Source organism: Trachymyrmex cornetzi, unplaced genomic scaffold, assembly GCF_001594075.2.
Source record: "Trachymyrmex cornetzi isolate Tcor2-1 unplaced genomic scaffold, Tcor1.1 scaffold223, whole genome shotgun sequence".
Lineage (NCBI taxonomy): Eukaryota > Metazoa > Arthropoda > Insecta > Hymenoptera > Formicidae > Trachymyrmex > Trachymyrmex cornetzi.
In genome coordinates, this window is record NW_017296881.1 from 3,365,838 (window position 1) to 3,384,190 (window position 18,353).

The window sequence follows — 18,353 nt, forward strand, 5'->3', positions numbered from 1 at the left end:
AACTAATTGACGCCGGTAAAAGCCAATAAAAGACTAATATTGTACGAGTATGTACATCAAAAATGCTGATTGAATCGCAAATCAAATTATAGTTTAATCAAGTTCACGAATACCCGAACATGCAAGGTTTTAATAATGTATATCAGAGTTCTTCCCAAATAGAACCAATCTTCCCAATTTGTCAGCAGTGTTCCTTTTTAAAAACAATTTAACACAATTTTGCAAATAGATATTTTACGAATGTAATTATTAGTATTTCAATACTAAAGCACTGAGTAAATAACAAATTTATAAAAATTAAATGTAATGATAATGTCATTGCTTGTAAGAGAATTTTTATCGCTATTATATAAATAAAACATTTTGGGATCAAGGAAGTCACGACAGAAGGTGGCAATATCCCCGACTACTAACAAGTATTGAGAACCCTCGACGCATAATCGATCTCACTCTCGCGTGCGTGCAATACACAGGTTGTTTCGCGTTACACGAGCTTTATAAATACCTCAGACAAGTTGGTTACACAGTCTGCCATAATCTCGCTACTCGTCTCCAGAGAATACAATCTGCAGGTTCGGTCTAATATGATTTTTCATCTCCATTTCTCTTCACCTGTCTCCTATTACAAATAATTCGTCAAAACTGCTAAAGTGACAAGACTACTTAAATAATTGTGAATATTTGTGATTTATGATGCGCGAGATCGACTTTGTAATATACGTAGAATTCGGCGAGTGCTTGAATCGTTCCTCGTTATGTGATAATTTATGAACGTGGAAGGAAACCTGCGGAATCATTTTCCACGTCCACTCAGTTAATGCATAATTGAATGTGTAAAGCTATAGTACACCTGTTCAATATAACTTATAGCCTCTAATTGACAAGTTTTCTTTTGACTAATTAATAACGCAAATTTATGTATCTCACATTTGAATTGGTTTGAGATAATATCGTCTAATCAAATTGTGTCATCTGATGTTTCGATTACTCTTCTTCATTTCTTTCTGTTTTTTAATCACGCGTGAATAATTAGTTGCTCCTTTAAATACGAAAAGTACGTTTCATTGAAAATAGTTTCGCGCCGCTCAAATACTCTAGAATGCCTGACGTGCGATCGATCACATTGGCCACTTCATTAATAGAGCGTCGCGCGTTTTCGCAGATTTCAAAATGCCCATCGATCTTTACCAACTTACCGGAAGTTCGCCATGTCGGGCTGTGCGCTTGGCAGCGGCGGCCATAGGAGTGGATTTAAACCTAAAGAACGTGAACCTCAAGACCGGAGAACACCTGAAACCAGAATTTATTAAGGTGACTTGTAATTTTGTAAAAAATGAAGCATATAAGCATATAAGTGCAAATGAATAAATTAAATTATCTTTATATTGTTACGTCTTTATATTGTACGTTTAAGCCAGGATTCATTTACGTTTATTTTAAAAGAGAAAAGACTGAGATGAAGGGGATATGAAAGAATGCGGGTTAGAGAGACCCTGCAGGTACATAGGAGAGTGTTACGAGTCAAATATAGCTTTTGTGACTTTCGAATATAGACCAACGTCCTCGAAAAAATTTTTTAGCATCTTTTTTGTGAAACAGGGCGATTGTCGATCTTATTTTCAAAGGATTTAATTCTAATAATCTGTGATTGGATCTTATCTATGATCTTTATAAGGCAAGGAATTAAGAGTAAGGACTTTGACTTAAATAAATAAAAATAGCGTTACTTAACGTCTAAGATTTAGTAATGAAATTGTCAATTTATGTTAACATTGCCGAATAACATATATATTATAATTTTTGTGAATAATTAATAATCAAATAAAATAAATGTATAAATATGTAGTATAAATTCATAGGAGCAGAGAAAGAATTAAATATAATGAATCTGTTTCCTCAATTGTAGCCGAGATAAAAGAAGAAAAATAAAAAAAAATACTAGGGGAATTAAATAATGAAAAAAAAAGAGAAAGAGAAAAATAAAAATTTTGACATCAAAGTCTTGTCCAGAAACAATAGATCAAATTTTATCGATGTCGAAATTGTCAGGTATCGATCGCATAAGTATCGAGGGATAACGAGATAATTAATTGAAATTGAGATATTTGTGATTCTAGTGAATTATGTTGTCCAAAGTTATAATATCTAGGGAAAGAAGAAGAGACAGGAATTTTTCCCACAAATTTTACCTCCGAAGTTGTGAAATACGTGAAGAAGAGGGCGTGAAGTTGTTCAGAGAAGTAAACAGAAGTATACGATGATGGGGAAATAGAAGAGACAGAAGGAGGAGAATCGGAAAATATTCATTCAGTTAAAGTGGATGAAGAGGGTGAATTCTGTTCGGCGGAAGGTAGCATAGTCAAACGCGAAAACAAGAGGAGAAATCGTTCACTAGAAAGTTCACCAGAAAGAAATCCTATATCAACTGGAGGATTCGGACCTGCAGAGCAAAAGAACAGAAAGTGATAACTAAATCTAACCTGTTCGTATTTTTTAGCTAGAGTTTTCTCTTGAAGTTTGCGCGCTCACCTGTTTTGTCCATTCCAGATATACTTAGCATTCGCTCTGAATTTATGGATTCTACCAACCGATGGAACTCAAATGTCCATTAAAGTTTGACCGATTTATGATTTGTTTCAATTGCTCCGTTATTCGAGATTTAATTTAATTTCTCTTGATATTCATCAAGAATACATCAGCAAATTTGATTTTTCTTCTTCCTCTATTGCCTCTATTTAGATTTCTCACTTTATATATTTTAAAGGTCACACAGTATCCGCTTTATTGAAATTGAGTTATAGCAGAAGCCTCCTCAAGAAAGCTCTCTTGATGCCTTAATATTAAATTTATTCATAAAAGGTATTAGAACACAATGTTCTTAATCCGCGCGCGCGTATGGAATTATCATTTCTTAATTCACGGAAAAATACCGACCTCTTAATGAAACATAGTGTGGAGCGAAAGCTAGGATTGAAACCGGAACTCAACTATCAGACGACCATGCAACGTATGAAGCCACGCGACGCCACTCAACGTCTCCATTGTCTCTCAGAACTGAGTACCCTAAATAGAGCTTTATACAGAACAATGGAAACCGTGCATTTATTGACAGAATTTTACAAAAATTGTAGACCCGCGTCGAAACTCCACATTCATTAGGAAGACAATTACATATTTGTTACATGTTTAGGCAATATTTGCTTTTATTACCAATTTCCTTTCAAGATTTCAAATCTTATAACACGCGTTGGTGTCAAATTTTATTGCTAATGGCCAAACAAATCTGACAAAAATCATGTTTTATTTGTTTTCTCTTGCCTTATCACATGAAAGATTTTTCACATTTTCGCAAGACGTAACAATATCAAAGACGCAAAAATATGTAGTATTTATAATTTTTTTTCTAAAAATAACTTACTTAAAATTTTATAATAGTGTTCTTTAATTAACAGTTTTTTAACAACTCTCCTAGAGTTTCAATTGCAAATTGCTTAAGCATTTTTTTTAAATACATAGATAGTAATGTTTATGTTGCGCAATATTTATTTGTGTGTATAACGTACTACTGTTTTTAATATTCCTGATATTAAAAATATCGGGAATATTAACCCTCAGTACCCGCATCCCGCATCTCAAAAAAGTCTCTATCTACCCACATCCGGATATTTGTAACCCAGCGTTTTTTTTTTGCTTATATCGCAGATTGTAGTGCATCGATTTTAACTAATTTTGTTTTACTTTATCGTTTGAAGACTGAAAAAAAGAATTTTTTAGTTAGAAAGTTTAAAATGTCGTAGCACAAAAAATATTTTGCAATAAGTGAAAAGGGATCAGAAAAAGATCTATGAAAATCGGGGAGAGTTATGCTAACCTTTTGTAGGTACCGAGGGTTAAAACCAATTAATATTAAAAGTAAAAAAATCATTTTATGTAAATATCAAAATGTTTATTATAACGAAAACTTTAAACATTCTGTTTACATTTAATGTTATTTTTTTTTCATACTAATTTTTTGTATATAAATTTTCTTTCCAATAACATCGATATGTTAATACTAAAAATACAGATACAGTAATGTACAATTAAAACTGCAAATTATCCAAACATGTTTTCTTTAAAAACTGTTCCTTTAAATATAAAAAAAGGCAGATCCTTTCTGTTTTGTAAGTTCTTATAATTAATTTGTCGAATAGAAATATACTTTAAATTTCAAAATAATTAAAAATAATTATTTTGTTATATATTTTGTTTATAGATGAATCCACAACATATGGTGCCTACATTGGATGACAATGGCCTACATTTATGGGAAAGGTATTTATTTCTTAATTTTTTTTATCTTAACATTTAGTGAATGTCATTGACATTTTTACATATAAAATAAATATACTTTCTCTGTAATAATTAACGACTTATATTTTGTTATAGTTTAATTTATTTGATATCAGATTCCCATGGTGTTAGATCTTAAATTTGCTTAAAACTAATTTAGATTTACGCATTTTTTCAGATTTACAAAGTCGTATACAAATTCTTTAGTAAAATTAGCGTTAGTTAATTATTATTATTATAACATTTATTATTCACGTGCTCACATTAATTTGCAGCCGCGCTATTATGACTTACCTGGCTAATCAGTATAATAAGAACGATTCTCTTTACCCAAAAGATCCAAAGAAACGAGCATTGGTTGATCAGAGACTATATTTTGACTTGGGAACTCTGAATCAATCTTTTACCAATTATTTTGTAAGTTATCCTTGGACCATATATTTCATAATATGTAATGGTTAACAAAATCGATGACTATATAGGTATAATAAACATTAATTACAGCATCAACTGGCAGTTACCGGCGTCACTCCGGAGCAAGCAAAATACGATAAAATGAACGATGCCTTATCTTTCTTGGATAAATTCCTAGAAGGGGAAAATTATGTGGCAGGAAAAACTCTAACTCTCGCCGATCTTGCCTTAGTCGTCACCATTTCTAATTATCAGGTAGAAAATTAGTTTTACACAAATATACGTCACCGGTTTATTAAAACATGCATTAAATCAATAAATTGTGAGCATGGAAGAAAAAAATATTTCTACACACACACACAGATTTAAACAAAAAAAAATTGTTTTAAAAAATCAAATATTAATAGTTTTATTATTATTTGCAATATTAATTTTAAGTAATAAATTTTTGCACTTTTAAATTTGTAACACTTTATTATATAATATAATATGTACATATTTTAATTACAAATAAAATCGAAAATATAAATTTATTAAAGAAATAATTTTGTAAATTATTATAGCAAAAATAACATCGAATTAACAATTTAAATATTAACATTTCTTTTCTTGCAGGTTGTGAATCATGATTTGAGTAAATACAGCAACATTTTGAGATGGTTTGCCAAGATCCAAGCCGAAGCTCCTAAATACAATGAAGTCGAAGGCGTAGGTATAAAAGCATTCAGAGAACTTGTCGAAAATGCCAGAAAAAAGAAGTAATCTCGTGATATTGTTTTAACAGTTGTGTAATGCATTAGTGCTTTTATATTTTTATGAAATAATAGTTTGTCTTACAATATTTTTATATATTATAGATTTCGAATTTAAATAAATAAATTATTATATATTGTTAAACAGTTAAAAATAGTACTAATGTAAAAGCATGTATCCTTCTAAATTCTTTGGCGAGGAATTTTACTCTAAAGACTGAGAATTGAGCCAATTTTGAAACAGAGTGGCTCAATTTTCAATCTTTAAAAGTGAGATTTCATTTTTCAGAGTGAGATTTATACTTTTTAGAAAGAATATATGGTTCTCACAAAAAACTCTTAAGAAATAAAGATAATAGAATAAAAAATCTGAAAAACATTAAAATATTGTTTATTATAATAATAAATTTTAACGTATAAATAAATTAATAAACTTAAAACTATAGTATAAAAAAACCTATAAAGAAAATATATTACATTTAAAAAATTAAAGAATATGACGATAGTATGATTATTACTATGGGTTTTTTTTTAACACATATTAATCTAATAAAACTAAATAAAAAATTATTATGTACATAAGAACTGATTTTAATTCTATATAAATATATACAATTGCAGATAACACAAAAGTTGTGCTATTTTACACTATATGTTTCCAAATATAAAATTAGTTAATATCCTATTTGTAGTTACCCCTTATAACATCCGAAGAAAGTTATAATTAAAATATTACAAAAGATAATACATGTTCTCCGTAAAATTTCATGGGTATAAAGTTGAGAATTCTCACCTCTACTGGTCATTTAATAACAGGAAAACTTTTGCATAGTTTCCATGAACGGTTTGCCCTTAGAGAATCTTGACCTAGCTTGTGCATGGCTTTGTCGGAAACAAAAAGTTTTCACGACCAAGCTAAAATCTTCTTTCCACTGGAAATGTCGTTATCAGGCAAATTCCATCGTATCGGCCGTCGTGAAGTTATGTCGTATATATTCAAAACAAATTTAAAAACTAGTAAATTAATTAATAATGTAGTCATAAATTTTATTCTAATAAAAATGTTTTTCTTATTTAATCTATTAGGATTTATTTATTTATTATATATAAAAAAATTTTATATTGTATACATATAAAGAATATCACAGAATTCGCGCGTACGACATGTATAATGTGATTCTTTATATCAGAAACAACAACTTTTTCGGTTCGTGTATAAGCTCTTTCACTATTTTAAAGATTTTATATTTATAACAACTGTTCATAATATATAAATCTTTTTACAAAAAATAATTTATAAAGTCAGTGTTAATTCATTTAGTTATATAAAAAATAGTTTACATTTGACTAGTGTTTTGAGTAAAACAACATTAGAAGATAATTTTATTTTAATTTCACTTGACGTTGTATCTCTTTTTACGAACATACCGATAGATTTGGCTCTTGACAGCTAGCGCCAAGTTAAATCCCGTTTCTTTATTTACTTAATCCAAATAATACTATCTTTAATTTTTATACAATGAAATCTAAGTATACGTATATCTTATTGAAGAATTTTCCTATTCCAATCCAAATGATTTAAATTCCTTTTAAATGAAATTATTATATCACAATTCATTCACAAAGACATTTTCTCTTCCAACTAAAGTAGTGGTTATTAATTATCCTTCGAAATAATATACAAAACGTTATCACAAAATTGCGTTACCTTGCTCAATTTAAGTATTATCACAAAAAATTAAAGAGTTAGCCGTATAAAATGAAAAAGTTTAATTTAAGTAAAAAATTTTTCATGTAAAAACACGTGGTCTTCTGCGCCTGACTCCTACGCTCGTATTCTTTCCAATTCTTTAAATAACGATAGCAATTACAGTATAAGAGTCTGTGCTTGCATCAATCGTATTTTGTCGATGATTGTAGAAGTTATAAATACTACAAAAATAAGACTATGTAAACATTTTAATTTATAATACTCAAGCGCAGTGCACAAAAAGATATTAAAACTTATATTCATTAATGCTACATTAGGTTTCAAATTAATTTTAATATTTTTTAAATTATATGCGTGTTATATATATATATATATAGCTTCTTTTTTTATTTTACTTAAATTGCATTTTATAATTGTTTATAGTTTCCTATCTTAAAAAAAAAACGTAAGTAAAGCTATCCATCTATCTGCGCCTATCCGTCATAAAAATCTAATAAAGGTCAAAGCTATAGGCTGACAGTAATATTTAAATACATGGCAGTATATCGATTAGATGAAAAGTTATAGTCCAGAACTGTTCAGTCTTCGTGCAAACCTGGATCTGTGCACGCAATTGTTTTCGCGAAAAAACGAATACTTTATATTTATTAATTTAGAATTAACAAAAAGAGATAATATTTGTGAACACATTATAAACTACGTGAATATTATATATATCAATCGAACAAATTGAGCTATTTTAAAAACAAATAATGCCCGTATTATATTATTTTCCTCTGAGTCCACCTTCCCGAGCTGTTATACTCGTGGTAGAGGCAATAGGGCTCGAAATGGAATTGGTAGTATTGAACACGATGGCTGGTGAACATTTGACACCGGAATACGAGGAGGTATGAAAATTTAATAGTGTTTAAATATTACTAAGTAAAAATACTTCTGCTACTTCAGATAATTTCGTAATTTGAACATAAAATATTATTGGAAAGTACTATATTTGTTAATATTAGAAGAGCATAATTTTATTTTCAGTTAAATCCACAAAAGACAGTTCCTTTTCTAATCGACGATGATCTTAAAATATCAGAAAGGTTTGTAGAAGCGTCTTAATAAGTGTCATGTAGCTCATCTCATAGTATTTATATATATACATTTTACTATTTTCATCAAGAAATGATATTTTAGCCGAGCTATTATGGCTTATTTGGTCGATCAGTATGGCCAGGATGATACATTATATCCACGCAATATAGAGGCACGGGCTTTAGTTAATCAACGATTATATTTCGATCTTGGCAATCTTTTTGCGACAATATTTGAGTGTTATGTACGTATACGTTTCATTATTTCTAAACAAACCGTATTGAGACTGCATGTGACCGATCATTGCACATTCTATGATCATAGATGAGAGTCTTCAGAAAGGAAATCGATACGTGTGATCCAGCACAATATGAAAAACTAATAGAGAATTTTCAAATCATGAACAATTATCTTGAAGGACAAGCTTACGTGGCTGGAGATAATTTAACGATCGCCGATCTTGCCTTAGTTGCGTCAGTAACAACAGCGATGGTAATTTTAATAGTGTTATGTAGTATTAATCGACTACAATTATTTTTAGAACAAACTAAAACGACAATATGATACATGTTAATTCTTTGATGTAGTTTTCCTTTTTTGTAGATATTTTTAAGATTATTCTTACTTTCCTATTAGTAATTTTATATGGATTTAGTTGCTTTGTTGTCAATTGTCAGTTATCACATATTTTGAACTTATTTTGAGATCTGCAAAACTAATCTATTGTTTGTTAGATTTTCGGATTTGATTTGGAAGAATACAATAACATTTCTGACTGGTTGGAGAGAATACAAACATCTGCGCCTGGATACGAGAAAGTTAATGGTGAACCTGTTGAGATGTTCAAGCAAATGGTTCAAGCTTCACAAGGCAACACAGAAGAAGGAGAAGAAGGAGGAGAAGAAGCAGAAGAAGAAAAAGGAGAAGAAGAAAATGAATAATATACGTAATATATTATTTTAATTCGAATCTTCAAGCTAAACATACATGTTAAATATATAAAACGTTTGCGTGTAATCAATTAAATTTTAATCAAGTAATTGTGTAGAAAAAAAGATTATCTATTGCATAAGGTTTTTATCAGTACTCATATTTAAAACGATTGTACTTTGATTTTTAAACGCTTTATATTATTTAAATTTCTGCACTTTTTGCATATATTTTATAAATATAAAAATAAGAATACAAACAAATGAAGAAGTAATGCCTGCATGCATAATATTATAAGATAAAAAAGTAAATTATTAATATTATAATTATAACAATAAGTCTTAGTGTTATATTAATTTGGAAAAATTACTTCATTTTTGATTGATTTCAAATTATAAGTACTATATACGTAATTCCTATAATTTTTTATAATTTTTTAAATTTCTATTATTTTTTTTATCGGAAATTTAAAGCATCGAAGATGAATAATATGCCGACTGATGGCAACGCCACTACTAAAATTCTACATTATTCACATTCAACATATGTCATCCCATCTGTGTCATATGTCGGGTAATGATCTTTTGAAGATTACCAAACACACACACACTACTATAGGAAACCTACTTTTATTTATAACATCTTGTCTTTAATTAATTATTTGTATATTTTGTTCAATAAATTTTAACCTAACAGAATTAATAGGAATTTATTTAATTCTTGGAATATGAAATACAACATTGTTTAAATAATGATTACTCTTCAATTGATCTATGATAAAAACACAAGTTGCAACTCATAATGGTCATAAAAAACTATTATTTTATCATATGTACTTCATACAGAAAGTTGAAGTAAAAATACGTTTATTTTTATATAAGTAATTAAATATTAAATTAATAAATATGTTAATGTACATAATTATTGAATTGTATAATAATAATAGAATTGTGTAATTAAAGAATCATATTATATGGATATAGCATGTAAGAGTGTCAAAGAAATAAACATAACATGAAGCAATAAAAAAAATTGTGAACATAATATATTATTTATTGGAATGTTGAATGTATATAGTTACTCATATAAATGTCTCTACTTCTAATAAGTATATTTTTAACTTTAACAATACATAATTATAACATTATCACCTAGCGATAAGACGTTGTTATCAAAACTTTTAATATTTTATCGTAAGTATGTAGATTGTTATATTTGTCATTTATAATTACACTATTGTATTGTATATGAATATACATAGAGAGAGAAAGAGAGAGAGAGAGAGAGAGAGAGAGAGAGAGAGAGAGAGAGAGAGAGAGAGAGATTATCTCCGTTTTATTATATCAAATAATGATATAACAGTATAAACAACAGACCTTTTCATAATTTTCGTCTTTCAGTATTATTGTATTTTAAACATTGTGAATAAAATATTTTGTTTTTAAAAAAACACAATTACTATTAAACAAAACTTTGGTGTTTTAACTAACAATTATTCATTCTCAAAAAATCATTAAACATAAAAATGTGTTAGTGTACAGTTTATAAGCATAAAAATTAAACTATTATAAAATTGGAAAAAAAGTTTAATTGCTATATATGTATATAGGATCGTGCGCATAAACATATATGTATAAACGCATACATAGAATGTTTTGATGCTCCAGTTAGTTACGGGTTATTTGCAGTATTTTTCTTTCTTAGCAAATATTAAGTTAAGGATTTATTTTTTAATATATAAACAGAAGTATCTTAGTATTCAGTCCTCAAATAAATATTATTTAGGATAAACGAAAAGTTTATTTAAAATTATATGCAGAAACAGTGGAAAGGATGGGAAAGAGGAATTTGCCTGTGTTGCAACTTATTGTTAGAAAAGCTAATATCTTTCATCGCTAATTTCTCAAGAGAATTATACTTGGCTATTAAAATTATTGATTTTCATTTTTACCATTGTTTTTGCTTGCGTAGCTTTTGTTTCCGATGCTAACGGTGATATCGAAATATATCGTTCTCATTCTTTACATTCGCACGATACTACGCGTAATTTATCAAATGTGTATTATTCAAGGCCGCAAAGATAGCAAATGTTTTCATTTGCTATCAAGTTTGTTTGCTGAGTTATTTGAAAGATAGTATTTTACACACAAAAGCAATTTCATTTAAATAAGATTTACAATTTTTAATTGTAAAGCTTACACGAGCTTTAAAACAATAAAAATAAGTGTGTGTCTGTAGCATTGTGTTTCGCTATTATGACGTTACTTATTGTAGACTTTGTAATATAGAAAATTCTTGTGATCCAAAGAGTTAATATCGTAGCCAATGATAGTGAAAACAAGATTGAACATTATTTTTTTTGCTACTGATACAAATCTGATCGAGTCATTCGTCTGATAACGGTAATACTAAACCTTTAACGGTTTAGTATTAAGTCGGTTTTTTCATGAATGCAATGTAATGAATGCAAACATGTAAAGAAAAGTATGACTTGCAAATTTTTTATGCACAAACAAATCATGGGCGTACCAACATTAATGCCGGTTATTAAAAAAACAAAAAATGCTGACTAGGAAATTGTTGATTAGGAAAAACATTAACCATAAATATTTCCTTTTTTAAAAACGTTAAAAGTTATATTATTTTACGATAGTTGAAGTTATTAGAAATGTAATGTAAATTTATTTTTATTTTATATTTCAGACAACATAAACCTACAAAACCTGTAGTTTATAAATTTCAATAACTTTTAACTGATATTTGTACAGTGTGCAATTAGATAAGCGTAATGATAAGAGCGTCACGTCACGAGTAAAAGCATTTGAATAATGAGTAAGATCAGTTCACACAAAGTAAAGTATTACTTCTTTACCACCAGGTGTCTGCTCCCTTAATAATGTATATCAATATCATGTTTACTTATTGTAAGAGATTGCTTATTGTTTATTATGCAATTACAATTATTGTTTATTATGTAAATGGAACATTTGAAACAATCGAAGAAATTGCTATAAAGCAGAAAATAGCAACACTCTTGACTACTAACAAGCGTTGAGAACCCTCGACATTCTCGATCATCGATCTCATTCTTACGTACATGCAAAACAGAGGTTGTTTCGTGTTACATGGGCTTTATAAATAGCTCGAATAAGTAAATTGACTAGTCAGTCTACTATAATCTCGCTACACGCTTCTGGAGAATACAATCTGCTGGTCCGTTGTAACTGCGCACTTCCATTTCTTTTTACTTGTTATATATAGTTCGCCAAAACTGCTAGAGTGACAAAACTACTTGAACAATTACGAATATTCGTGATTCACAGTGCTCGAAGACGACTGTAATTCGGCGAATGCTTAAATCGTTTCTTATTACGCAATAATTTCTAAATATTCTTTATAAAACAAATTTTATTTATAAAATTTTTGATTTATTTTCCACGTTCTGCTCAGTATAGTTAAATGTGTAACGCTACGGTGTGTCGCCGTAATTTCCGGCCTATAATTTAACAAGTTTGCTTTTAACTAATTAATAACGCAAATTTATGTGCCTCGAGTTAGATTTGTATGAGATAATGTCAACAGATTGTATCTGATATTTTAATTATTCTTCTTCGTTTTTTTCTGTTTTCAATGTTCTTTTAAACATGAAAAATCCCATGTACCGTCGAAAACAGTTTCGCGTCGTTCGAATACTTCCGACACGCTAGAGATCACAGTGGCTACTTTATTAATAGTGTTGTGCATTTCCACAGATTTCAAGATGCCTATTGATCTTTACCAACTTACTGGAAGTCCGCCATGTCGGGCCGTGCTCTTGACGGCGGCGGCCTTAGAAGTGGATTTAAATCTGAAAAAGGTGGATCTCACTACCGGCGAGCACCTAAAACCTGAATTTATTAAGGTAATTCGTAATAAAACTTCTTACAAAATAAAGCATTTAAAGATACAAGTGAATCCTTGAAATTAAATTATCTAAGACTGTTATGTCCAAACTACAAGGATTTATTTGCGTTTTTTTGAGAGAGAAAAAAATAATGTCGGAAGAAAAATATAGTAATTTATAATTGGACCTGAAAATTCTTCAAACATATTTTTCTTAAACTTTTTCTAAATATCAAAAAACAGATCTGTTATGTTTCTAGGTTTTTATACTTTACTTATCGAATAAAAATGTATTTCAAATTTCAAGATAATTTAAAATAATTGTAATTTTATACGTATTGCTCTTAATAGATGAACCCACAACATACAATACCTACATTGGATGACGGTGGCTTTTATTTATATGAAAGGTATTTTTCTGTTAAACTTTTTATATTAACATTTAATAAATGTCTGATTTTTGCACATAAAATAAATATATACTTTTTATATATAATTGTATACAACTTTGTAATATTTTTAAGTTTATTTATTTGGTATGGAATTCATATTTAGGCAAAACGAGTTATAATTTCAGATTTCTACATAGCAAATAAATATTTAATTTACAAATTATTTAATAACATTCTATATTATTATGATATTAATTAATTAAGAGCTTGCATCAATTTGCAGTCGTGCAATTATGACATACCTAGCCAATCAATATGGCAAGAAAGATTCTCTCTATCCAAAAGATCCAAAAAAACGAGCTTTGGTTGATCAGAGATTATTCTTCGACATGGGAACGCTGTTTAAATCATTCTCCGATTATTATGTAAGTTATCCTTAAATCTTATAATATTTAATATATGATTGATAAAATTAATGATCATATACATACACACAGACACAGCACACACATATATATACAATGTATCTTATTTTAATTAATGTACTTAAATTTTTTTGAAACTATGCGAGATATCGAAATCCTATTTTTACAATATTGTATGAAGAGATATTTTAATAAAATACACATATATAGTATGTATATGTATTAATTGCAGTATTCGATAATGTTCGCCGGCGCCACTCCACAGAAAGCAACATACGATAAAATGAACGATGCCTTATCTTTCTTGGATAAATTCCTAGAAGGAGAAAATTATGTAGCGGGAAAAACTCTAACTCTCGCTGATCTTACCTTGGTCGTCACTGTTTCTAATTTTAAGGTAGAAAACTGGTTTTATGCAAACACATTACTGATTCATTAAAACATTCTTTAAGTCAGTAAATTAGTATGCGAGAAAAAAGTATTTCTATAGATTTAGACATAAAAAAGAATTATTTCTTGTTAAAAAATCAAATTTTATTAGTTTTATTGTTATTTGTAATATTCATTTAAGTAAATTGTTATGGTTTTTAGATTTGTAACACTTCGCTGTACAACATACTGTATATATAATAATTATTTGATAAACAAAATCAAAACCGTAGATTTATCGATGATATAACTTCGCAAATTATTATAATGAAAAAAACATCAAATTAACAATATAAACATTTTTTTTCTTGCAGCTTATGGACTATGACTTGAGTAAATACAGCAACATTCTGAGATGGTATTCCAAGATCCAAGCCGAAGCTCCTAAATACAATGAAATCGAAAGTGTCGGTATGAAGGCATTCGCAGATTTCGTTGAACCCTTTAAAAAAAAATTGTAAAATCGTAGCATTTATTTAACAGTTGTATAATGCATCACAATGCTTTAACATTTTTACAATAATTTTTCCAATATTTTTATATATTACAGATTTTATTTTTTTATAAATAAATTATCATTGTTAAATAGATTAATGGAGCTAATTTAAGGACATGTAATATTTAGTTATAACAAAAAGAATTAAAAATTAAAGAAACAGATTTATATATATGTATATATATAAATGTAAATTTTGGGAAATATTAACGTATTGCTCTGTTATAAATAATTAACTTTAACACATAAAAATAAATTAATAAATTTAAAACTACAAAAACAACTGTAAGAATAAAATATATCATATATGACAGAATTAAATAATATGAACAGTAAATAAAAGGAGTATACAATATTGCATACTGTATTTTCGTAGCGTGTTATGTATTTAAAATTTTTACGTTAAAAATATAAAATATTCATATTTTAAAGAATATGACAATAAATTCAGCATTATTATTATTACGGATTTTTTCTGGAACATACATAATATTAATATAATAGAAAAATACGCGTCTAAAGTTGTTTTCAATTGCAAGTATTCAATATCAAATGGCACAAAGTTCTTTATACGATACATTTCCAAGTATAAGATTAGATGAGAGGTACCGAATATCATTTAATTAATTTTTATTATATTTTTCATTTACATTGATTTGTACGTAAATAAACATAGAAAATTGCAACATCATGTTTCAGATATCTATTATTACATGTTTAATTTTTTACCAATAACAAATTAATTTGTTATAAGTCTTTTCGTAACATGTTGCAAAATACGATTTAAGCAACTGATCGACTAAATCATAATGTTGAATAAACTAATCATAGTTTAGTCGAAGTCGCTTTAATTTCGCTTCCGCAGCATTGCTCCGGATATATTAACAGTAATTTCCGAGTATTTCATTTTTGCATGCTTATAATGCTATGCGCAACACATCGAATGCACATTAGTGTGGGAAGGCGAAACCTTGAGATTCAAGGCTTTGCAAACACTTAGACTAATGCTTTCATTTGCAATCAAATGGTTATCTATCGTCGGCTTCTCTAAAAGATAATATTCTGTACAAATACCATAAAAAACTTATATAGTTTTTAGAAGAATGGAAATAAATGCATATCTGTAGCCTTGTATTCCAAGAAACGTATTGACAGACTTTATAAAATAGAAAATTTACGTCTAACTGTAATTATCTCTATTTTCGGAAGAGTTTAATAAACAGTAAAGTTAATGTTTTTAAAAGTAAATGTTTAAAGATTTATAAAGAATCCCTCCTACATAATTTATTTATAAAAGAATTATTATTCGTAAAAAATATTTGTTTATTAAAAAGTTAATATCAAATAATGTTGCTCTCGTCTCACATCTATCACCATAAGTGATATTGCTTATAATTTATAATAATATTATTTATAATCGATATAAATAACATGTGGTATTATTTATAATTCATACATGTAACTATATAATTATTCATGGTCATTTTTTTACGGTGCCAATACTTTAAATCAGTTATCTAACAATGCTTTAAAAAGTTAAAAGTTTCGTCATGATGTGTAAAGAAGAGCATGATTTGCAAATTTTATACATGATGATGAATCATGCTGGAATTAATTAACGCCGGTTAACACTTGCCGGTTAACAATATCTGTTACATCATCTGACTGCAACGAACTACGGCTATGATACTGACATTTTGTACCATAAACACACCGGCTAATTACGCTGTTCACATTGTGCTGTTTAAACATATATATGTACAATGTTTTTGCTTTTTTTACCTATAATGTGTGTTCTTAGCGGCGAGACATTACCGTGTCTCCTGATAACAGTTGCAGCATGTAATAATGATAGATGACGGTATATATCAATAAGACTGATGTTCTTACGCGACGGTTCTGTGCCGTCGAACCTCAAATTGTTAATCGATAAAAGACTAATACATCAAAAATATTGATAGATTGAATTGCAAAATAAATCGCAACGTAATCAAGTTAACGAGTATTTAAATTTACGACGCTTATCAGAACTCTATCCAAGTAAGATCAACTTATTAACAATGCTTTTTCTTGTAAGCTGCGTAATTTTATGAATAGATGTACCTACTACAAACGTAAAATTATTCGCATTTCAATATTGAAATAGTTAATTTATGACAATAAATTAAGCGTAATGATAATATAGAAAGCAAAAGCAATTAAGCGATCGTAAAAGTCGATTCGCGCAAAGTAAAGTAGACCGAGGTGAATCAAATTAATTTTTATTGATTGGTGAAAAAGGTAATCAAAAACAAATTTTTGTATTAAGTTTTATTATAAATTCTTAATTTTTACAACATTTAGGTGATATACTCATATAAATGGTCTTGTTTTTAATTTTATTATTGTTAATTTTTATAACTTTTGCTAGGTTTCATAATAAAATTATAAGACATAAATACGGTATTTCTTATTGCAAAAAAAAATTAAAAAAGGGAATTATCTTCATTTTGAAATTGAAAAGCGAAGCAAATCACCAATTAACTAGACTGATTTAGCAAATTATACACCATAAAAATCATTATAATTTGCATAAGTCTCAATATACTTTTTCGTTACAAAGTTATAAAAATTGTGATTTTTTTTTTAAATCGTGCAGATTTTATGTAAGAGATAACAATTCTTCATGTATTCACGATATCTACGCTTATATCGTCGACTGACATTGAATTATACGTAATACAGAACTGTTGTTTATTGTTTTCTGATGCAAGAGGAAGCGCGCGGAAGTAACTCGCATAATAAAATAGCTTGTTTGAAACAAACAAGACTACTAGTAAGCATGGAGAATTCTCAATGATAATTGATCTCACTCTTGCATGTGTGCGATACAGAACTATTCCTTGTTATACAGGCACTTCGCGAACTATTTATATAGCTCCGACAAACAAGTTGATTAGACAGTCTGTCATAATCTCGCTACGCATCTCCAAAGAATACATTCTGCAGGTTCGGTTGGATGTGATTTTTCATTTCCATTTCTCTTTACCTGTCATAAATAATTCACCAAAACCACTGAAGTGACTATACTTGAACGATTGCAAATAATTGTGATTCACAGTGTACGATGTTGACTCTTATAATTTTTGGAATTCGACGAGTGTATTAATCGTACTTCATTACGCGATAACTTATGAACCTAGAAACTTACTGAATCATTTTCCATATCTGCCCAGTGCATTTGTGAAGTTACGGTCCACTGGTTCGTTATAATCGTTGTGGCCTATAATTGACAGGTTTTCTTTTGACTAATTTATTAACGCAAAATATATTCCGTAAATTAGATTTATTTGAGACAATGTTGCCTGATTGTGTCTGATATTTTGGTTACTCTTCTTCGTTTCTTTCTATTTTTTAGTTATACTCGCATAATTAGTTACTCTTTTAAACATAATAAGAATGTAGCGCGTATCGTCGCCACTTCATTAATAGCATATCGTGCGCAGATTTCAAGATGCCCATTGATCTTTA

General features: G+C 28.5%; 2 protein-coding genes across 2 annotated transcripts; both read left to right on the plus strand.

Moving 5' to 3' along the window:
* The first annotated feature begins 591 nt into the window (after positions 1–591).
* LOC108760162 (uncharacterized) lies at positions 592–14,863 on the plus strand. Its single transcript, XM_018505966.1, has 17 exons — positions 592–730; positions 1,163–1,311; positions 4,256–4,314; positions 4,608–4,749; positions 4,837–5,001; positions 5,362–5,507; positions 7,991–8,099; positions 8,239–8,297; positions 8,392–8,533; positions 8,614–8,781; positions 9,024–9,143; positions 12,384–12,432; positions 12,972–13,120; positions 13,453–13,511; positions 13,777–13,918; positions 14,151–14,315; positions 14,662–14,863. The coding sequence occupies exons 1-17, from the start codon at positions 691–693 to the stop codon at positions 14,806–14,808; spliced, it is 2,010 nt and encodes a 669-aa protein (XP_018361468.1). The 5' UTR covers positions 592–690; the 3' UTR covers positions 14,809–14,863.
* Positions 7,810–8,316, plus strand: LOC108760285 (glutathione S-transferase D7-like). The gene is made up of 2 exons (XM_018506127.1): positions 7,810–8,099; positions 8,239–8,316. The coding sequence occupies exons 1-2, from the start codon at positions 7,962–7,964 to the stop codon at positions 8,314–8,316; spliced, it is 216 nt and encodes a 71-aa protein (XP_018361629.1). The 5' UTR covers positions 7,810–7,961.
* Positions 14,864–18,353: the final 3,490 nt, after the last annotated feature.